The 22,735-nt window shown below is 35.2% G+C and overlaps 1 protein-coding gene across 4 annotated transcripts; it reads left to right on the top strand.

Annotated features, from left to right (window-relative positions):
- The first annotated feature begins 324 nt into the window (after positions 1 to 324).
- Positions 325 to 20,890, top strand: LOC129870211 (uncharacterized). Of its 4 annotated transcripts, none has more exons than XM_055944882.1 (16): positions 325 to 717; positions 2,277 to 2,414; positions 5,020 to 5,371; positions 5,502 to 5,591; positions 5,680 to 5,770; positions 6,267 to 6,327; positions 9,365 to 9,408; positions 10,969 to 11,139; positions 11,258 to 11,356; positions 15,244 to 15,312; positions 17,366 to 17,504; positions 18,331 to 18,526; positions 18,927 to 19,063; positions 19,163 to 19,193; positions 20,176 to 20,350; positions 20,638 to 20,890. In XM_055944882.1, exons 2-15 carry the CDS (start codon positions 2,280 to 2,282, stop codon positions 20,340 to 20,342), a joined length of 1,782 nt encoding a protein of 593 aa, XP_055800857.1. In that variant the 5' UTR covers positions 325 to 717; positions 2,277 to 2,279; the 3' UTR covers positions 20,343 to 20,350; positions 20,638 to 20,890. The 4 variants fall into 4 exon arrangements, with proteins under 4 accessions (XP_055800857.1, XP_055800856.1, XP_055800855.1 ...); XM_055944881.1 differs by having other exon boundaries at positions 19,154 to 19,193; positions 20,629 to 20,887; XM_055944880.1 differs by having other exon boundaries at positions 19,154 to 19,193; positions 20,638 to 20,886.
- Positions 20,891 to 22,735: the final 1,845 nt, after the last annotated feature.

The following is a 22,735-nucleotide window of genomic DNA, read 5'->3' as shown; positions in this document are numbered from 1 at the left end:
TTAGTATTTTAAAAATTTTACGGCCCTAATTACTAGTTTTAGGGAAATAAGTAATTCTAAAATTATAAAGACGGAGATGAAATAGTGATTAAATTATTTAGCGAGTGAGAAATGTTTGGTTCGTTATATTATGAATTATTTAGATGAGAACAAGTTATCTTATGTATATATAAAGATAACGTATTTAATGAATATCGTATAAATTGTGAGATAAATAATCTAAAAACTGCCTAATACTTCTAACCAAAAACATGATAAAATAATTTTAATTTTTTCAGAATCTTATAAAGGAGGATATAGACCCGCCTATATGGCAGTCCTCGTTGATTAGGAGGTGTCTTTTATCCTTTTTAACAATTTTTTTTTCTCTGTAAAGTCCGTACTCTTCCCTACCAAATTCACCGCTTCACTTCATCTTACAGCAACAACAAACCAAAATAGAAAAAAAAAAACAGTGAAGAATTCTAATAAAAGGGTGCTTTGCCCAAGCTGTACAATTTCAATGGCCGCCAAGGAATAGAAGAAATTAATAGAGGAGAAGCAATTTTTTTACGTCCAAAGTACAAATTCTTCAAGTTTGGTTGGTGTTTGATTACCTAGTGATACCTATAAAATTGCATAAATTTAGTCGAAGAAAAACCAAACTTGTAGCTCATATCTCTGGACTATACAGCCATCAGCAAACAATTTCGCCGCCTGCCACCGTCACAATCACCGGTAAATTTCCTTCTATTTCTTTAGGGTTTGATTGGCTTCATCAATTCATACCAAATTACAACTGTGAAATACTCCAATTATATATAAAAAAAACCATCCAACGTGGGACATTAATACATACTTACACTTTTCCTTTCTGTTTGTCAATGGAGCTATTAGGTTGCTTCTGTGTGAAACATTTGTTCTGTATAGTTGATTGGACAGATTGTTTTATCTCTCTTACAGATGTTCATTTGTCAGCAAATTGTCATATGGTCTGTATTTCTTCAACATTAAACTGGTTTCTTTTTCCCTCCTCCCATGGCAAGTTTATTATGTATAATAGAGGGTAAAGTTTCATAAGGGTGAGGGTATAAATGGTCGGATAGTATAACAGAGGGTAAAGCTAAATATTAAATGAAAGTTAAGTTGAGGGGTAATTTTGACCCTTTTCCCTGAAAATAACGAGAAGCAATTAAAGGGTTTCAAAGACCTGTCTAGCAACATAAAACAATTGAAATAAAATAGGATGAGCGATTAACTTTGCCTTGGTTTTGGGGCTACAAATTTTGGTGTAAAACAGAGAAGCTAAGGAAGTTTAAGGTTTAGCAAAGTCTCTTTCAGCTCGGGCAAGGGGTAAGTTCTCTACGGAGAACAATATTTTCCAACTTTTTACTGAATTGTTAATTGATTATTATTTACATGAAATACAGAATGAGACTGATTATTATTTAATTAGTATTAGTGCGTTGCAAATGGTTAGTTGATGAAAGTTGTGACTTGTTTTTGCGCTATTGGTTGGTCGTTTTGTTGATTCTGAGACAGATTTTTTTTTGATAGTCCTAAACATTGTGGAAACTCTTTCCAAGTTTCTGTAAAATACCGTAAAGGCTTACTTTGGGGCACTTGCTCCTAAGTGCCGGTCATAACTCTAAATTGGGCAGTGACATGTTTATACAAATTGAACTTAACATCTTTCCCTTCAAATTTTCACACGTGCGCGCGCTCAAAACGAAGAGGTCATTTTGAATTAACAATGGCATCTAATTCTTAGTTCTTCATCCTGTTTGCCTCAATCTTCTCTGTTTTCTTTCTTAATCAACAAGGATGTGTTCTGAGTGATACTTTAAGGATGTATTTGAGGTTTGGATAAATTTAAGGATATTTTTTGTTAAAAACTTGTCAAAAGGTAATATCTTTGTCCTTCATGTTTGTAACCTTTTGAAACTTTGCAAAACATAGAGCAAATTATCCTTGGGGTTGTGGTTCTCGTTGCTTTGTATGGTCTCTTCACTGAATTCCTATTGATTTCACCAAAACTTGTCAAAAGGTAATATCTTTGTCCTTTATGTTTCTAACCTTTTGAAACTTTGCAAAACGTGGAGCAAATTATCCTTGGGGCTGTGGTTCTCGTTGCTTTGTATGATTTCTTATTGAATTCCTATTGATTTTACCAAAACTATCATCATTGAGCTAATTTTTGGAAAGAAAGATAACCTTCTTACTATGCTTTTTACACAAATGCCGAAGTTACTATCTTCGCAATTTTTGTATTTGAGTTTTTGCTGGTTTTATAACAGAGTATGGGGATTATAAAAGACAGTTCAGTATCAGGAAAATTACCCACTAACAAGGTCTTTGCTGTTCATTACCCTGCTTACCCTTCTTCAGTGGAACGTGCTGTTGAGACTCTTGGTGGCATTCAAGGTATTGTCAAGGTATTATCATGTCTATATTTTGTTGATTCCTAACTGTAACTACTTTGTATGTACAACTTGTGCAAATTACCCACATTGGAATTTGAAAGTTCACTTCTTAGAGCCTATTTCGATCGGGCTTATTTTAAATGCTTTTAAATCAAAACAACTTTTAAACACTTTTGGAGTGTTTGAGCAATTTTAAAAAGTGCTTATAAGCACTTGGTTTTAAGCTAAAATGGTAAAAATAAGTCAAAAGCCAATCCAAACAGGCTCTAAGTCACGTTCTATGCTATTGATGAGTATTGATCTCTTAATTCTTTTTGCTTTGTAAAAACAGTCAAGAAAAGCAAGTTCGTCTAGTTTAGTTTTGGAGCAGCATGTTCACTTGTCTAATTAACTACTAGTAAGCTCATTCAAGATTCCGGGAGCAATGAGTACTTAGCCCAGTTTGCAAGAATGCCCTTTTTCACCTGATGGTGGTGGAAACTTGAAAATATTCCTAACTGTTTTAGCCCAAAAAAATGTACAAGCTTCTGCACAAATACTTAGCTGACTTTTAACCCAAAAAAATGACCGAGCTTCTAGAAAAATACTCACCTAAGTGTACTAATAGTGCATGTCGTAATGGAATCGTTTCAAAACAAAATTTTAATCAGCAATCTCAAACGATTAGTGCATGTCATGATGGATTCATTCACCTATTGTGCAGCTACCCGTTTTTGTTACCTGATAAAAAGACGTTGAAAATAGATGTAAGTGGTCTTACATTTAATGCTTTAAGAATGTAAATCATGGGAAGTGGAAATTCACTCCAAAAGAAGCACTTCATGGAGCATCTTGAAGTTTGATGAAGCAGTTTGATCCCTTCTTACGTTTATCCAATCACTTAAAATTTAGGACATGAGAAGACTCAATAGAACGTTTCTCTATCTAATCTTTCATTATTGCCAAACTCGTTTAGAAAGAAAAGAAGTGTCAAAATAGGAAAAAGTAGCATTTAGCTTAATTTATTCAGCAATCATAATTTCTTTCGGGATCTATAATTGTCTAAGAGTGTCAAGTTAATGCAGGCCATTGACTCTTTCACATAGCATTCAAGAAATTTAGTAACAACAGTGAAGATGCATGTCAAGTTCATAAAAGGATTCCACAAAAAGAAAGTGGAAAAAGGAACAAAAACAGTGTGAGTGATTTTCTAAGCAATTGGACTGACTTATTTGTTTTGTCTACCTTTAATTTTTAATTTAATAGGTCGGACACTTGGACTTGGTACCTTATTTAGTTGAAAAGAACTGAAAGATGGTGTCAATCAAGTACAATAGAGAAAAGTTGCTTAAGTACAGTCGTTATAAAAGTGAATGTCGTGAACAGTGGATGATAGCTTTCTCCATTCCTCATAAAGCATAGATACCCATCTAGCCTTGCCGTATCCTAGATTGCAATGTGTTGAGGAAACCAGAAGTAGTGAATATTTACGGAATAGTATTTGTACACAAAGTGGTGATGACGGTTATTGTAAGAAACAAAGGAGAAAATTATTATTGAATTGTGTATCTACATTATTACACTGAGACCCTATATTACAATCCTTTTCCAAGTAGGATTCTATATACCATTCGTGTTCCTATTCCTATTCTAATACTCTCCTTCAAGCTGGTGCATACAAGTCATATGTATCGAGCTTGTTACAGATGTAATTAATACGAGGACCAGTGAAGGACTTGGTGAAGATATACACAAGTTAATCACTGGACCTTACAAATTTTGTAACAATATCTCGTGAGAGTATCTTTTTTCTGACAAAGTGGCAGTCAATCTCAATGTGCTTACTCCTCTCATGAAATACTAGACTCGATGTGATACGAAGGGTTGCTTAATTATCACACACAAGTTTCATCTAACCGATTTCGACTAATCTTAGTCCTCTCAGCAATTATTTGATCAACACTAGCTCAAAAATTGCTACAATCATTGCTCGATATTCAACTTCTACACAAGATCGAGCAACCACGCTTTATTTCTTACTCTTCCAGGACACCAAATTACCTCCTACTAAAACACAATATCCGGATGTAGAACGTCTATGAGAGGGTGATCCTGCCCATTTGTATATCCAATGATATGTTCATGGCCTCGATCCTCGAAGAGTAGTCCTTTACCTAGAGATGACTTCATATATCACAGAATACGAACAACTTCATCCCAATAACTATCATAGGGGAAGTCATAAACTAACTTACAATACTCATAGGAAAAGAGATGTTGTGAGATAATTCACCTTTTCAACCGGCTGCCCATACCTTTCAGGATCACTGAGTGGCTCACCCTTTCCGGGCAAGAGTTTAACATTTGGATCCATAGGAGTGTCAATGGGTCTACATCCCATCATTCCTGTCTCCTCAAAAATATCTAAGACATACTTGCATTGAGAAATAACAATACCTGATCTAGATTGAGCAACCTCAATACCTGGAGAATACTTCAGTCTGCTGAGGTCTTTAGTCTGGAAATGCTGAAAGAGATGTTCGATTTTCTATGGCTTGATATTTTTTGCTTTATAGACATATGGTAAATTTAATGTCAATTGTAAATCTGATCTTTGCTGACACTCCTTGTAATTCAGGCTCGAACTTCACAGTCAAATAAGCTGGAGCTCCATTTCCGGCCAGAAGATCCTTATTCACACCCTGCCTTCGGGGAGCTTAAGCATAGCAATAACTTCTTGTTGAAAATATCCAAGTGTAAAGTAAGGGATGTCCAATCTACTGATAGTAGCTGTGGAATATCGATACAATCTTCAAGGAGTCCTGTTAATTGTGAACAAGAAAATTTTTTAGATGCACAGAAGGTGAACGAGTCTAGAGGTTTATCTGCTGCTGCTTCAAAAGAAATTGAAGTGCAGACAGCTACTAATTTGCAGGAGCATCTCTCAGCAAATATTGTTTCTCATGTTTCTGAAGCTTATCATTTTAACGGTGAGAACTAACTTTTGATGTAGACTACTTCATCTTCTCCAGATTGTCTTTTTGCTCTACTTTGAGTATTAATTTTCTAAATTCTTGTTTCCTTTTATCTTTTGCATGCACAATTGTGCTTCTTTCAAAGGAATGGTAGACTATCAGCATGTTCTCGCTGTTCATGCTGATGTTGCAAGAAGGAAAAAGAGACAGTGGGCAGAGGTGGAACCTAAATTTGGTCAGCCATTCTCTCATTATTCCTGCAATCTCAAAATGTGGGAAATTCTCTGTTCTGATACCTATTTTCTTGAGTTTACTGCGTGTAGAGAAGGGAGGTCTTATGGATGTTGATCAGGAGGATTTGATGATATTACTACCTCCTCTGTTCTCCTCAAAAGATACGCCTGATAATATTGTGTAAGATGCTCTAGCTTGTTAATATCTTCTTTTGCAATTTTAACTTTAGATATTGTATACCTATATTCATTTTCTTGTTGCACCATGGTTTTAGCAAGCCACTACTTACCGTCTCTGTCTATATCTCTCTCTTTTTGTCTGTCTGTCTCTCTATCTGAGTTGCTGTTAGTGGAAAAATTGCTGTTTTCCTTCTCTTCCTTCTCTATGCCCTGTTGTCTCAGATGTTTTATGGACTTCATATGGGTATGTATTTGCTGGGGGTGCAAGTATCCGTTGTGGGTGGTACACTTTTTAGCACGATCGTAGTGTAATTTGAGGATTTGCATGTATGACGCATGACATTGATCTAGTTGGAAGCAATTGAAGTGTATGTAACATTAATTGTCTCACCACAATTGGTTATTTGATGCAGACGACTTTCCTTGTCTTTGTTAGTCATTCTCTTTATGAGAGATATGTTCCTATTGGAAAATTTCAAACATTTTTCTAATTTCAGATTAAAATCTTGTACAAGTGTCGGCTCGAAAAGAAAACAAGAGGGACGACACAATTGGGAGGTAATTTCTTTTGCCTGCATGGAAGAATTCTATCTTGTTTTAAATTCTTTATTTTCAGTCAAATGTTTTCTGCATTTTTATTTTAATCTTTTCAATCAATCTAACAAGAACGCTGCAGATCCTATGTCATGCTGCCTAGGCAGTAGTACATTTCTTAACAAGGAAGTGTGTCTTCATAGTTCCATGTTAGAGTAATTCTGGACACTGGATTACCTTTGATGCACTCTCTTATTGCGTGTCTTGAGTCTATTGGAATATAATTTTTTCTTTTAGTGATATCTAGCTCTAGTTAATGGTCATTACTTATCTGGCGCATGTTGAAAGACCAATAAAAGCTTAAATCCTTCTCCTCTGTATGTTAAATCATCTGCATTCTTAATTCTTTTTTTTTTGATGAAGTAAAGAGTTGTCATTGAAAAGCACCAGGAAGATGCTATGTGAGCAAAAAGGTATAAAAGTTGGTTAGCTCCATGACAATGAAGTCTAAACTAAAAACAAGGAGCTAACAAAGTCCAAAAAACTGTCAATACTATTTACACTATAGTACCAACTGAACAGAAGAACTAGACATCTAGATTTCAGAGAGTGAATCGGAGTTGATTTCCCCTCAAAGCACCTGCGGTTCCTTTCATTCCGGACACACCAAAAAATTACTGCTGGAATCATTCTCCAGATCTTGATGGATTTGTCAACTCTCCAAAACAATCCAACTTGTGAAAGAATCCTTAGTAGAATGTGGAGTGACCCACTGTAGACCAAAAATAGACAGAAAAAATTCCAGATATCTGCTGCAAATGGGCAATGTAGAAGCAGATGATTGACACTCTCCGAATCCCATAGGCACATATAGAATCTATTGACTAAGACAATTTTTCTTCTATTGAGATTGTCCTGTGTCAGAACTACATCATTTGAAGTAATCCAGGTGAAGCAGGTGCATCTGCATTCTTAATTCTAGCACTGATGTTACAACAATAAACAACTGGTCTATCTTGTAAAGTAGTTTACTCAGTATTTAAGTATGTACCCGATGCAAAGTGCAATTAAATATATTAACACCGACTTAAAACTAAAGCATGAAGATGGATCTTTGGTACTTGATTCCAAGTGGTGTTTGGTCTAGCTTGTGTGCGCCTTGATCAATTTACTGGGTACCTGCTACTTCCTACCAACCCAGATATTAGGTAACTCTACCCACTAAAGTTTAAATAGATGAGAAGATATCATCTATTGTTTTTTTGTCTTTGCTGAGATTCAGGTCTCCCAAATATTGGATTTCTTCTGTAACACTTCGACAAAGATCCTTTGTTTCGAGAATGGTAACACATGTATTCACCATCACCAAATAGGTGTTGGTAACAGCATTTATAATTACATAGGCCTTGTTCAAAGATTCAAAAAATTTAAAAATACTTCTGCATCCTCTAGATAGCTTTCTTTACACCAGAAAAGAAGAATCAAAAACACTTTATCTTAATCTCATTTGTATAGTATGTAATATCTACAAAGTACGTAGCATTCCTTTCTTTCCACATAGTCCACCTTATCCAGGTTGGGACAACCTTCTACCATTTTTTCTGCCTGATACTACCTGCTGCATTTTTCCAGTTCCTCAGAACATCCTTTATATCTCCTAACATTACCCATTTGACCCCAGCCAAAGACAGAAACACTTGCCATAATGTATCAGTAGCCTTGCAGTGAAGAAACAAATGACTATTGTTTTCTGCCTCTTCCAGACACTTGGAAGTCAACTGAATCACCCTTTCTGTAAGTTTTCATGTGTCAAAAATGCCTTTCTAACCACCAATCTAGTGAAACAGACCACTTTAAAAGGAGCTTTGATTTTCCACAGAGATTTTCAAGGCCTATCAGAACTATTATAGTTAGTATCTGACCGAAGATGATAAGCAGAACTGACATAAACTCTTTGTTGCTGCTAGTATCTGACAGAAGATGATAAGCAGAACTGACTGTAAACTTTCTGTTGCTGCTTCCATTCAATACCACTGAATATCAGTATTTCTTATACCTTGAAAGACTTTTACTGTATTGAGGATTTCAATCACCCTCTCAATCTCCCAATCATTTAACAATCTTCTAAAAGATAGATTCCATCCTTGCTGGCTCCATGCATCTTCACTTGTAGAGGTCAAACTGAAGAAATCTGGATATGAGTATTTTAGAGGACCACATCCTTGCCAATTATCACTCCAGAAAGATATTTTCCTACAATTGCCAATTCGGCAGAGCTCCTTTTTCTTTTGCATTCTTCTGATATACCAAGATTTACCTCGTCTGTGCTACAAGTATTTACTCATATACTTTATATGTAAGTCACATTTGCTCATCTAACGAAAAAATAAAGATTAACTGGAAACAAGTCATGAAAATATACTTGAACTGTATATAAGCTAATTTGACACAATGGAAGAAATATTATTTTCCTCCACAATGCTTGCAAACCTTGGCCAGAAAGCTTCCAATTCTATATATAGAAATAATCGTAAGATATTGAAGTAATCCCAAACGTAAGACCAACATAGGTAGAATGCCATCAAAGAAAACAAAAAAAAAACATATAGTAGAATTATGAAGTTTGCAAGAGGGATAAGCACGTTTCAGCTGTAGAGTCTTGATCCTCTTCAAAAACATTTTGGGGGCCTCATGAACAACTTATGGATAATCGATTCCACTTAATTCTGCTCATTGATCCATTTCTTGCTTCTCTACAAAAAACACAAGGGTAGTCATTTTCACCTTCTTGTCTAGTTGTCTTTTATTCTCTATGTTTTGACTTAATTTCTTGAATCTTTTAATAGTTTTTTTCCATCACTTTCTTATTAGTCTTCATATGTGATAAGGCCATTATAAATTACTTTGTTCTGCCTTAAGTTATTTTCCATTTCCTTAGCGTTTATAGAGCTGCATGCTTGACATACTCTGTTTTCTCTTACTTTACATACTCCATACATACTTCAAATACTTATCACACTAATATCTTACTGATGAATTTTTATTTTCCTTTTCAATGTAGAGGGAGATGGAGCCGAGTCTTGCAATTGATTTTACTATCAAAGATATCCTTAAGTTCTGCAATGCATCTCATTGTTCTTTCTTTGTAGTTAGACTCTGGTATTTAAATCTACACCTTTCAATTATTAATGTATCTAGAGAAACCTTGCCTGTAGAAGCACGTTTAGTGACCTATACAAGGGAGACCTTAAAGCTTGTTCCAACTTTGATTGTCTTTTGGGATGGGAAGAAACAATTTTCTTCGTCAAGATGGCAAGTAGGATTAATGAGGACAAGGTATCCTGAAGTTACAATATATAGAAAACAGATGCTCGTGAAAGTACCTTCAGATCTCCTTGAAAGTTTCTATTAAAGCTGTCTTCTGAAAACCTTTTGCTGCCTTACATTTTTTACATGCCTAAAAATTCACCATGGGAGAGTACCTGTCCTCTTTCTGCGATCTATAGTGATCGATGTTGTTAAGGATATTGTAATATTCTGTACACCAATTAGGACCAGGAATAACATTATGTAATTCTTGATTTGCTTTGCTAATTTAGAATATGCGTGCTTATCTATTTAAACACCCAATAGCTTGAGCGAATAGTGAAGTAGAGTTTCTCTTAGTTCTTTCAAGTCCTATTTTTCACATGATATCATAGCCTCTGTTAGATAAAGTAATCACTATGTAGTTATTGGTGAGAGAGATAAGTAGGGGGGTTTGGGTTGTTACATTCTTGCTCACTCCCACCTTCTTTCTCAACTTCCTCATCCCTTGTAGTCCTCTCTCACTTGCTTAGGGGTCAAGGGTTGAGGTGTGAACTTGTAGCCGTCTTTAACAACAAAGTAGTTGTTGGTCCTCCCATCGTGCTTTGCACTCCTATCATATTGTCAAGGTCATCATGAAAGCAAATGGCATGCTTGCATAGGTACAATGTGACACTAAACTTCATCACAGTACTTTCCAATGTTGAAATTGATCATCACGGTCTTGGTCACTCTAAGTTCACCATATTCACTGAACCATTTTAACCGGTAAGGCGATGGATGCTTCTTTGTAGTTATGGCCTATTTTAGGAGAAGTCATGCAAGTTCTTTAGATGGAGGGATCTTGAGGAGATTGATATGCGATCCAAGTCTGTTTTTCTGAGATTGGTGAAAAAAATTAAGGAATTGGAGGAAGAATTAGCATTTTGTGAAAGTAAGGAGAAGAAGATGAAATGGGTGGAGAAGAAAGGTGATCAAGTCTATAATGATAAGGTGATCAAGGAGACGAAGAAGATTATCTTGCACCGAGCATTAAAGTGGTTCTCTGTTTGGCTCTCTTCATCAATTTTGAAATATGTGTCTTGAAGTGAAAGGGTGGAAAGTTTTGAAGACTTGGTAAAATCATTATGAAATTCATCAACAAATGATGGTTGTGAAGCACTAGCTCTTTCATTACTGACTCTGCAGCCAGTTATTATACTTCTCATCATCCCTGAGGAGAAGTCTGAAGATTATATTATCTTGAAAAAATGGATAATGGACATCATTATTCAAGAAAAATATGCATATAAAACAATAAAGTCATTCTGAAGCAAGATTGTATTGCAGCTACTTGTTTTTCTGCTTAACATTCATACAGATTCCAAAGCCAGTGGATTGGGAAAAGTACATTCCTCAGGGCTCAGATCGTTGGAGATGGCAGAAGGCGGTATCTGAATTGTTTGAAGTGCGTAAAATATGGGCCAAAGAGTCATTGGCTGAGCGTTTGTATGATGGGGGTCTGAAATTTCGAGATAACATGCTAAAAAGGTAGCATTTACAATTCTTATACGATCTTCACTTCTATTATACGGATTAAATATTTAATTATCTCTTGGAAATGAATATTGCTAGTATGATCTTTTGGTCTATCTCCATAATTATGCAGGCTTCTTTGTGGAGTAGCATATTACTTTTTGAATGGGCCTTTCCGTAGATTCTGGATAAGAAAAGGTTATGATCCTCGGAAGGATCCTGAATCCCGCATGTAAGACTGAAACAATAATCCTTTCTTATATTTTTTTACTCTTTACTTATCAAAAAGGTGTTTTCCTTGTGGATCTGGTTAAGTGATATGTATTCACTGATAATGCTTTCTGAGTTTTCCCCCTATTTTCCTGATTTAGAGGTTGTCTCATATATGTCATCCGAAATGTATCTTTTACTAGCTTGTTCATAGTTCGGCTGTATATCTTATGTCCATACAAACCTTAGAAAAGCTGTAAGTTTTTGCTTGAAGAGATGATAGCTGCGGTTAGGAGAGGGTGACAGAAATCCTATGACTGCACACAGTTTAGGACTTAAGGTGAAAAAAGTTCATACATCTTGAAACTGAAAAGATTTAGAAATGTGATCTATCCTAGAGATGGAATGCCACTTTCTCCGGTGTTCCCCTCTATCTTTGGCCCTCTCCATTTGTCGTCTTCTTCTGATGTAGAGCTGATTCTTTTCCCCACAAGTGAGATGAAGAGAGAACTTTATATCTTTTAACTGTCTTCCACTTTTTTTTTTTTTGATAAGTTTAAAGATTATCATTGAATGGGCATCAGGATGAATCCAAGTTACAAAAGGTGTGACGAGTTAGTTCTAGTACAGAAGGGCAAAAAAAACATTTCAGCACTAGTACAAGTAGCCTAAGCTAAAGCTAAGGAGCTAACAAAATCCTAAAACATGTCATCACTATTGACAGGTGAAAGAAAATTCCAACTGAACAGATTAACTAAACATTTAGTCTTTAGAGAGTGGGTAGGAGTTGAAATTCCACCAAAGCATCTGCGATTCCTTTCATTCCAGATAATACAAAACAATGATTGCTGGGATCATCCTCCAGACTTTCTTGATGGCTTTGTCAACTCTCCAAGAGATTCAGCTGATGTAGGACTCCTTGGCTTTGTCAACTCTCCAAAGATTCAGATGATGTAGGACTCCTTGATCGACCTAGGTATACTCCCGGAAAGACCATATAGAGATAAGAAAAAGTTCCAAATATCAGTTGTGATGGGGAAGTGCAAGAATAGGTGGTAACACTCTCAAGATTCTGTTTGCATAAATAACATCTGTTTACTAGAGTAATTTTCCTTCTGCTAAGACTATCTAGTGTCAAGCAAGCATTATTGAGAGCTGTCCAGGCCAAGCATGTAACTTTGAGTGGTAGTGTGGTCCTCCAGACATGCTTCCAAGGCCAATCCTCCAGAATTCCACCCTGTGAACACATTAGATCGTAACTTTCCTTGACTGTGTATTCCCCCTATTTAGATGTACCCCAAATAATTGTTTACTTATAGCAATCACGTCATCGATTTCCCAGTCCTGTGGGTTCCTTCTGAAGGAGGGGCTCCATATGTTGTCGTCTCTGTTTTGGGCAATACTGGAACTCTTGTTTCTGGCAAATTGGTAGTGTCTTGGGAAGGTGTATTTTAGAGCAATGTTCCCTAGCCATTAATCTTCCCAGAATTTAATGTGCATACCATTCCCACCCTTGAAAGAAGAGTTTTGAAAGAAATCAGAATGCAAACTGCTAATATGCTTCCATAGTTCTACCCCATGTGTCGATGAATTTTGTCTGGTGCACCAGTGATTGAAAGAGCCATACTTGGCATCAATTACATCTTTCCAATAGACTCGCAGTCCATATATTGTATCACAATCTCAAATCTCATCAACTTGTCACCTAGCTCGTGGTCAAGGATCAAAACGTACCACATTTTCTTTCTCAAAAAGACTTTCACAGTTCTCAACTTTCCAAACTCAATGCTGTAATGAATGAGGATGAATGCATTACAGTACATATGACATGGAGGTAATATTCTACTCAACACGTAAACACAAGGTTCAAGTTCTCTAAACTCAACCTAAACATGATATTCACCCTCAATAGATAGCAATGGGAAGAAATTTTATTAAAATGAATGTTCACCCTCTCTTAGATACAACTCAGTACTCAATTGTGCTCAAACCCCCAACTCAACTCGTCCGGCGGACATTTCAAGTCATTAGCATATTTATGTTGTGAGACTTGAGGTTCTTGATGCCTAGACCCCCCTTGGCCTTGGGTTGAATGACTTTAGGCCATTTGACTAGAGCGAACTTACGAGTTTCGCTGTTACCTTCCCATAGGAATCTTCTTCTTAGCTTGTCTAACTGTTTTAGAACTTGACCAGGCATAGGAAAAAGAGCCATGTGATATGTAGGGATGCTATCCAACACACTGGTGATCAAGGTAAGCCTGCCCCCCATGGAGGGATATTGTTGTTGCCAGGAAGCTAACCTTTTCTCAACTTTATCAATAACACCATTCCAAATATCAGTGGACTTGAATTTGGCTCCAAGAGGCAAACCTAGGTTGGTTGTGGGAAAGGAGCCTATTCTGCAACAAAGATGCTTGAGAGATCTTCATTCACTGGGAAAATAGTACTTTTGAGCATGTTGATATGAAGTCCAGAGAGTGCTTCAAAAATGAGTAATGTTAGGTTAAGATTGATGACTTGGGCAGCAGAAGCACCACAAAATATCAATGTATCGTCTGCATAAAGCAGGTGTGAAACATTGACTCTGGTGGATGGGTTTCTACCAACCAGCCTTGGACCCATTGCAGTTCCTTTGCTTTGTCTGGCATCAAAGTGAGACCTTCCATCGCCAGAATGATTAGGAAGGGAGAGAGAGGGTCCCCCTGCCTAAGGCCTTTCTGAGGTGTGAAAAAACCAACAGGGCTTCTGTTGACCAACACTGAGTATTTCACAGAAGAAATACTGAATTTGTCCATCTTTGCCATTTTCTTCCAAAGCCCATTTTCCTTAGCATGTTGAGAAGGAAACCCCAATTCAGTTAGTCAAATGCCTTTTTTCTATAGCGAGTTTGCATGATATGCCTGCTTCCCCGCTCTTGATTCTCCAATCCAAGACTTCATTAGCTATTAGCGATGCATCAGTGATCTGCCTACCCTTGACAAAGGCACTTTGTTGCCCTGATATCAACTTACCAATGACCTTTTTGAGTCTTTCAGCCAAAGTCTTTGCCGTTGGCTATTAGACGCTCCCTATCAAACTGATAGGTCTATAATCCCTTAATTCAACTGCACCTTTCCTTTTGGGGATAAGGGAAATGAAGGCAGTGTTACAAGATTTAACCATATGACAATTAAGATGAAAGTAATTGAGGGAACCCATGATGTCTGGTTTGATGAAATCCCAGGTCTTTTGGAAAAAAGCCATGGTGAAGCCATCCGTCCCTGGAGCTTTATCAGGGACACATAACTTTACGACTGCCAAGATCTCTGCTTCTTCAAAAGGGGCTTCAAGGTCCAAACTTTCTTGAGCTGTTAAAGATGGGAGACCCGGGAAGTCAACTGAAGGTTTCCAAGGCTCACTTTCAATATAAAGATTCTGATAATAGTCTAGGATTGTAAGTTTTTACTCTTTGTTAGGAAACTAAGGAAAGGAATAAAAAGGTTAGGGAAATGGGGAAGAAAGATAAAGTGATACTTTTTTCTTTCAGTCGCTTTTGTGTGTAATAAGAGGGAGAATAGATCTACCCTTTTATAGCTGTCTTCTCCTTTAATAAATGGGTCTATACAAATATCAACTTTCTCGACTTCCTTTTTTTTTTTATATGTTCTTTGAATGAAACAGTTCTCTTCCTTTTGCTAAGTACTAATCACTTCTTGCCATGGCCTACTAATTCTTTTCCCATATCAACATCTTTATTTTCAACAACCAGAGGTATGTGATCCAATGAATGTTATATGCATTTTTCTTGATCTAGTGTTGCTTAAACCTTAAGGTGCTCAGAATCAATTCTAACATGTTGTTTATAGTTGCGGTTTCTTTTGAACTCTTCATCATTCTGATGGCTTACTTCTTGCATTTTGCTTAACAGATACCAGAATATTGATTTCCGAGTGCACCATGAATTACGAAGCTACTGTGAGAGCCGTTTGTCATCTGGGTACTGAATCCATTTACAACTCATATATATGTGTTCTTTAAAATTTAAACTCTCTGAGCTCTCTGTACTCTTGTAGGTAAGAATGCTGTAATCTTTATCTCAAATTGAATCTTATCCATCTTTAAGCTTACATTATCTAAAATAGAAAGAAGCTTGCTTGTGTTGTGCAAAGTGGACTTTTGGATTTTTCAGAAGTACCTCAAGATGTGTCCTATAGGTCTGGTTTCAGATGCAAAAGGGGTTACATGTTATTTGAGTTGTGTTCTACTGACTAAACTGGAATAAATGTTGGCGAGCTATAAAGTTCAATAAATTGATAAAACTTAAAACAGTTCTTTAGCTTATTCAGATAAATCTAACATGAAAAAAAATAATCATGTCGCTGGCCTTACAGTGTATTTAGATTGCAATCATTTCCTGTCGCTCGTGATCTTTGAATCCCTATGAGGAGAGAGCATAATGTTTAGAGATTGTTCTGTAAAACAGCCCCTTGCTTTATTTATGCAGTTATGGCCACGTACAGCTTTTTAGAGTGTCTGAATTACATTAAAAAAGAGATTGTTATTACATCTCAAAATCAGTCCATAGACTTTAGTTCTCACTCAAATTAAACAAGCCTTGATATCAATGTTAATTTCAGTCTCCGTCATGTGGAAATATGTTGTTTTATGTAATGTTGATGATGATTGTCCTTTCTTTTAGCTTTGGGTGAAGGTTAGTAATTTGATTACTTCATGAGTATTTCTAGATTTAATAGATAATAGTTATCAATAATAGCTTTAGATATCATGTCACTTTTGAATGCATATTTCGTTACCCTTTGACACCAAAGCTATATGTATTTATCCTTGAAACCAGTAGAAGAATGAGAGACAAGGCTGTGGATAGTGGCGGAGCCAAATTTTTTATTAAGGGGTGTCAAAATATAAAGTAAAAAAATATATATTGTTATTAGGGATAGAACACACAACTTCAAGCAATTTTTGCAACCCCTTAACCACTACGCTAAAGTTTCAACTTGTGTCAAGAGGTGTCAACACTTGTATATATATTCATTAAACTAAATTTTGACCTATATATACAATGTAATTATCCGACGAAGGGGTGTCGCTCGACACCCCTTGCCCAAGGGTGGCTCCGCCCCTGTCTGTGGAGAAGTACACTAACGGGATAATGAGTTATTGAGAACAAGCACTTCCCTATCGAACTCAAGTGCTTGGAAATGCCAATTTTCATTAGCTTTGTTGAAGTTTGTAATTATCTCATTTAAAAGCTTAAGTTGTCAGAGAGAGCACACTTTTATTTACTTATGTCTTCAACACGCTATGTACAAACGTGATTATTTTTGGATGAGCCAAGCACAGAATTATTTTTTTTAGTTGGTGGCGTTGATACTTGAACCCAGGATCTCTGCCTACTATGATACCATGCAACAATATGAACCTTGGGCCTAACTCAACTCTAAAATCTAGTTCATGAAATGATTGCCCAAGACCATATAAGGTGACCAATTCCACATCAACCAATGTGCATCTGAACAAGCTTAACATTGCTTTTTTATTTGATAACCATGGTGTCCGGGCCAACTTACGCGTACTTCGATTAATTTCACAGGGTTCCTACTATCACTCACCAGCACACAAGTATTGGGTAACTCTGTCTGCTCAGGCTTGGACAGATGGGAAGAAAGCACCTAGTGTTTTGCTTCTGCTGGGATTTGAACTTGAAACTTCATGGTTCTCAACTCACACCATTGTCTACTAGGCCACACCGTTGGGAGCAACAAGTTTAACACCTTTTTTTGTGTGTATTGTTAGAATCCAAGAGATGGAATGAATACAGGCAGTTGCTAACTTCTTTTCTGCAATTTCTTGTTCTCACACGTTTTGCTTTTCCATTCATGTCGTTTAACTGGGAGACAAATAAATTAAGTTTGTTATCCATCTCAACTAGCCAATATGATCTTACATAAATCCGATTTGATTTGGTCTTGGTGGATAATGATAGCTAAATAATAGGCTCTTTTTATACCGTATTTTCTTTTTTTCTACAGATTGCAACATCGATGGGATGATATGTGTGCCTTCCGTGTTTTTCCGTATAAATGTCAGCTATCATTGCAGCTTTGTGAACTCAAGGATGACTACATTCAACAAGAAATCAGAAAACCTTCAAAGGAAGAAACTTGCAATGTATGTTATCATTTAGTTAAAAATTGCTTCTCACTGAGAAGGTCACCTATATAGTTTCTCAGGTTTGTGAAATGTAAGTTTGCTACTGTATGCAATATATGTTGATGCATGGATGGTTTGTGGTGCTCATGATGCCCTTGCTTTCTGCAAATCAGAAACAACATTAGCATTTAATTGTTCAGTATGATTGGAGTTTATGACGCCCATGAATCAAATTTCCTGGTTGCCTTTCCCTGCAAAAGTTAAAAAAGACTTTTGTGATTCACTATGTAAATTACTGATTGAGTGAGTCGAGAAATGAAAATGTGTGAAATTATCTTCAAGATATTAACATATTTGTGCGCACTGCACTCACGCACATATTGTCAAAAGTCATATTTCTTTTCAAAATACCTCTTATTCTGAAAGATAATTAAATCAATTGACTTGAAAATCTCGAGGATTAGAAGTCAATCTGGTGTAGAAGAGAAGCAAACGGATTTGTCCACTAGAGACTGATCGTTTTACTTCTTTTTTTTTAGCTGTGCTTAGGTTCAAGTTACCTCTTGATATTTCCCGATTCTTTAACGTGTTTTTTTACTTTATGTCTTTTGGTTCTCAAATTGTATGTATTACTATGAACTTCTTTAAATATATCCAGTATGATCTGCCTGGTGCCTTGTTCCCTCTTATGTGTATGAGACAATTGATTTTTTGGCTTCCTGGGGGTTGGGTGTGTGTGTATAAGTTGTATTCCGATTTGCTTGAATGCTGTCATCTTTGTGTATTCTGACAAATACTGAAGAAATCACCAGTGATACTTTTCCTCTGATTATTTAATTTGCAGAGTGCAACAGGATGGTTCTCCTTTCATACTGTTGATTGCTTGAGACGTTGTATTGATGTGAGATTTATGTCAGTATGCCCTCATCCCCGTGCTGAGTTTTTACTAAATTCTATGTCCACCCGCTTCGAAAAGTCAAAGAGGATTCACACTTATGTGAAAGTTGCAAGACCGGAAGAGCAAGAAAAAGTCAATAAAGGTTTAAAGCAGTCGGTGTTATTTGTAGTCTATTTTATGAATTTAATTGTTGACATAATTATCTATCAGGAAACTTAATTATTAATATAATTAACTGTAGTATTTTCGAAAACTTCTGAATTGTAAATATTAAAGCTAAAATTATTCCTACAGCTGATTTGCTCTCTGGAGTACTTTCAAACTTTTGGATTTTACTGTAGTATTTTCGAAAACTTCTGAATTGCAAATATTAAAGCTAAAATTATTCCTACGGCTGATTTGCTCTCTGGAGTACTTTCAAACTTTTGGATTTTATCTTAACCTTACTTTTGATATATTTTATCTTCCAACTAGTTGTCATTGTAGAAATGTCAGTGCCTTCACTCAATTGGTTTCTATTAATAAGTTCCTTGAAATGTCAGAAGCAGAAAACAATGAAGTCGATGAACAAGCAGAAACCCGTGAGGTTGATGAACCTGATGATTTAGAAGATTATGAAGATGAATTTGACGATGATATTGGTGAAGAGGAGATGGATGCATATGAATCTCTTGACCTCGTAAGTTCATATTTATATATGGATGCATTCGCAAGTAATTTGTAATAAGCATTCCTCATTGTAAAGTCACCTGATGTATCGTCTTTTTAGGCTGTCCAGGAAGGGGATGTCTCTCTACATGATGATCCACGTATCCTTGGAATAAAACCATATTTATTATATCATTCTTCACTTATGTTTACATGCTGATGGATGGGATTAGTTGAATGATCAGTAAGCTTGCAAGAGAATTGCTCGAAGTATAGAAAAAGAATTCTTCTAGGAAATTTTGCGAGATTCATCCTTAGTAATTGTTGTTTCTTTTCTCCCACAGCCTGACAAAAAAAGCAGTAAAGTAATTAACAAAAAAGAACTAGAGGGTATAATGCTGTAGTAACATGGATGCCTAGTGTATGTGTATTATTTGGATGAAAACCTGTTGTCTTGAAAAGATTTAACTGACTATTTGCAATTGTTTACATGATATCAAACATAAATGTAGAGGGGAGTAGCTTGTTTCTATTGGAAACCTTAGCAACATGTCAAATAGATCTTTTCTTCTTTTTATTCATTTGTAAATAACTGTGGTGTTTCAAGGAACTTGCACACCTCCAATTTATGTACTACCTCTCACCAGCAAAGGTGTTGGGCAACTTTTCCCAACAAGGCTTAGTCAGATGGGAAGATATCACTTAATGACATTTATGTTATTCGAACCTTGATTAAGATTCTCTCTCTAGCTCTTTACCGTTAGACCCTCCCTTTGGGGCCTAGTCTAGTTGAGTCCTGGTTTTAAGCCTAGTTCTGACAAGACAAGAAGAACTGGGGAAAGAGCATTGTGTCGTAAAGAGATGATTCCCTTTTGTGAAAAAAGAGAAGTTCACTTTGGATCATAAAATAACGACATCTGTCAGTCTTACTGCATTGGATGAAGATGGAAATGGCATTGAAGTGTTCAATAGATTAAATTTGATGCTCAAGTACCTTCAAGGTCTAATTTTATGGTTTAGAGCCATACTCCTTTTGCCTTTTCCTTTCTAGGGTCTTCTAGTGATCAACTTCTGGTTTATCAACCTTTGGCATTGTGTGCCAAGGATTTTGTTGGCAATTTTAGTTTCCTATATGCTACGCAGATACAAACCATGATAATGTTTCAAGGGATTACTTGCAAGAGCTATTTGGCAATTTTCCATCGGGTACAGCAGGGGTGGATGAAGTGAAAGATGATCAAAGTATTGGAGAATATCAGATATATGACCAATACAACGATGACTCTTATTCCGAAGATGAAGACTACTAAGACATCATGTTAGTGTTCTTTTTTCTCTTTTGCAAAATCGTACTTTCCTACTTCTGGCAGTTTTCCATCGCTTTCATACCATAATATTTTCCGTGCTAAATCGTTGTGGGTGTTTTACATCTCAAATCACAAGAAAGTATTTTTCTGGTGCAAGTAATTTAGTTTTCTTTTGATCTTGAATAGTTATACTTTCCTTTTTCCCCTCAGACTTATCTGAGTGAAGTGTATTTGGTATGGCTACTAACTCCCTCTTGTTGTTTTGAATCACTTTGGGGGATAATTGCAGGCTAATTAGTGATGGAGTGAAGAGCTGATGCTGCAGCAAGGGGTGGGAATATATTATATTTTTGGGGTATATACTTAGAAATCAACTAAGTTTTCACTTGTTCTTCTTTGCTTCTAACGAAAGGATCATAAGAGGAAGTATAAATATATACTCTTTTGTGAAGGGATTTGCAAATAGTCCAAGGGATATTTTACACCTTTTTCCATGCATATGACCAAAATAATAAAATACTCTCCCTAGCCTGCAAATAGGCATATCATAGGAATTACTTGTTCCACCCTTCTCCTTTTTTTTTCCTTATTTAATTTATAGCATTCTAAGTAATTGATTTGTGCATGTCATTGTGTTAATTATTTGAGATTTTTACACAGAAGTTTCAATCTTTTTTTTTCCTTAAGAGAACGTCTTCTTATATATTAACTAACTATTATAGGTCTGTTTGGAAAGCCACCTGGTAATTGGAATTAATGTAGTAATTGGAATTAATGTAATTATTAGGGTAATAATTACTAATATACTAATTATACAGTGTAGTAATTATAATGACATGTTTATTTGCTACAGTGTAATTCCAGTGTAATTATAATTGTTCTATTTGGTTACAAGTGTAATAACAATGTTATATTAAATTTTAAAAATAAAAGTTAATTTTCTAAATTTAAAATTTATATTAGACAAATAAGGATCTTTATAAATGATATTAAATTAAATATTAATTAATAAACATATGTTCTTAACTAATATTAGAAAAAATAATTTATTTATATTTTTTAAATTAGTATATTCTAAATAATTTAATCAAATAAACTGAAAATATAAGATTTTTATGAACATCACGAAATGTATGTTTGACAAAAATGTTAATATTATAAATATAATGTCATAAAATTATTAAAACATTTGACAAAAAAATAATCTATCAAGTTTAACTAAAAAATAAATGTTTTACAATATGAAATATCAAGTCAATAGTACTAAAACAAATGAAATTGAAAAGATGGCATAAATCCTAAATTCAAAATAAAAAATTTAACATAATGTTCTTCTATCAAATTTTAACACAACGTGTATATATATATGATTTTAAAAAATAGAATACTAACAAAATTATTTTTAAAAAGAAATAGAATAATAAATAAATAAATAAATAATATGAAATATTGCATGGAATGAAAAAGTAAAGGTTGTGAATGAGAATGAAATAAAATATAAATAAAAAAATTAAAAAATATATATTTAGAAAATATTAAAATAATAAAAATATTTCTTTAAAAAATAGTATAAATAAAAAATAAATTAAAATTAAAAAAATTTAAATATAAATAAAATAAGAATTTTAAAAAGATTCATGTAATTATATGATGTAATTACACTAATTCCTTACCCTCGTTTGGGAATTGAAGAGTGTAATTACTCCTTTTCAATTACACTCAATTCCTCTCTTACCAAGCAATTACTTGATCTACCAAACATGTCAAAGAGTGCAATTACACCCAATTACACCAAATCCAAATTACATTGTGGCTTTCCAAACATGCTCATAAGATGTGACCCTTTTCCTCGTAACTTGATTTGAAGGGTCGTTTAAAATAAAGAGAGAAGAGTAAGATTGTTATATTAATCAGAACAATCATATTCAGAGAATTTCCCAAGAAAAATCAGATATAGTGTTGACTTCTTTAAATGTATGAGGTGGCCCTCCAAAATCATTGAAAAGTTGTAATAAAATATGCAAATGCAGAGTTTGTGTGCATAACCTAGGGGTTTGGACGATATAGAGTTTCAAATTATCCGAATTGTGATTGCAAATACCTAACTTTAATTATGTACAAAAACCGAAAAGGAAACGTCTAAAATGGCTAAAAAGAAAGTCTCAAATTCGATTTCTGAGAATAAAGTTGCTTATAGTAGGAAAGTGAAACTTATCTCCACGAACTCGAATGAGTCAGACCTCAAACAGGTATTGGAACCAAAAAATGAAAGTGATAAGGGTAAAATCGTAAAAGTAGTTCTTGTAACAATTCATGTAAGAGGAGAGAAAATGTGTGCGTTGAATGAGGAAATGGAAAAGAACAAAGTTTTTCTCTTTTCCATTTCCTCTTACTTA

The sequence above is a fragment of the Solanum dulcamara genome, chromosome 10 (genome assembly GCF_947179165.1).
Source record: "Solanum dulcamara chromosome 10, daSolDulc1.2, whole genome shotgun sequence".
NCBI classification, from domain to species: domain Eukaryota; kingdom Viridiplantae; phylum Streptophyta; class Magnoliopsida; order Solanales; family Solanaceae; genus Solanum; species Solanum dulcamara.
This window is presented reverse-complemented; position numbering and strand designations above follow the sequence as displayed.

Bases quoted from the DNA above. Each gene is read 5' to 3' on its own strand.
- LOC129870211 (XM_055944881.1), top strand. From the start codon at position 2,280: ATGGGGATTATAAAAGACAGTTCAGTATCAGGAAAATTACCCACTAAC. The intron at 9,409-10,968 runs TATCCTTAAGTT...AACATTCATACA, and splicing joins ATTGATTTTACTATCAAAGA to GATTCCAAAGCCAGTGGATT. The intron at 15,313-17,365 runs GTACTGAATCCA...TTTTTTCTACAG, and splicing joins GAGAGCCGTTTGTCATCTGG to ATTGCAACATCGATGGGATG.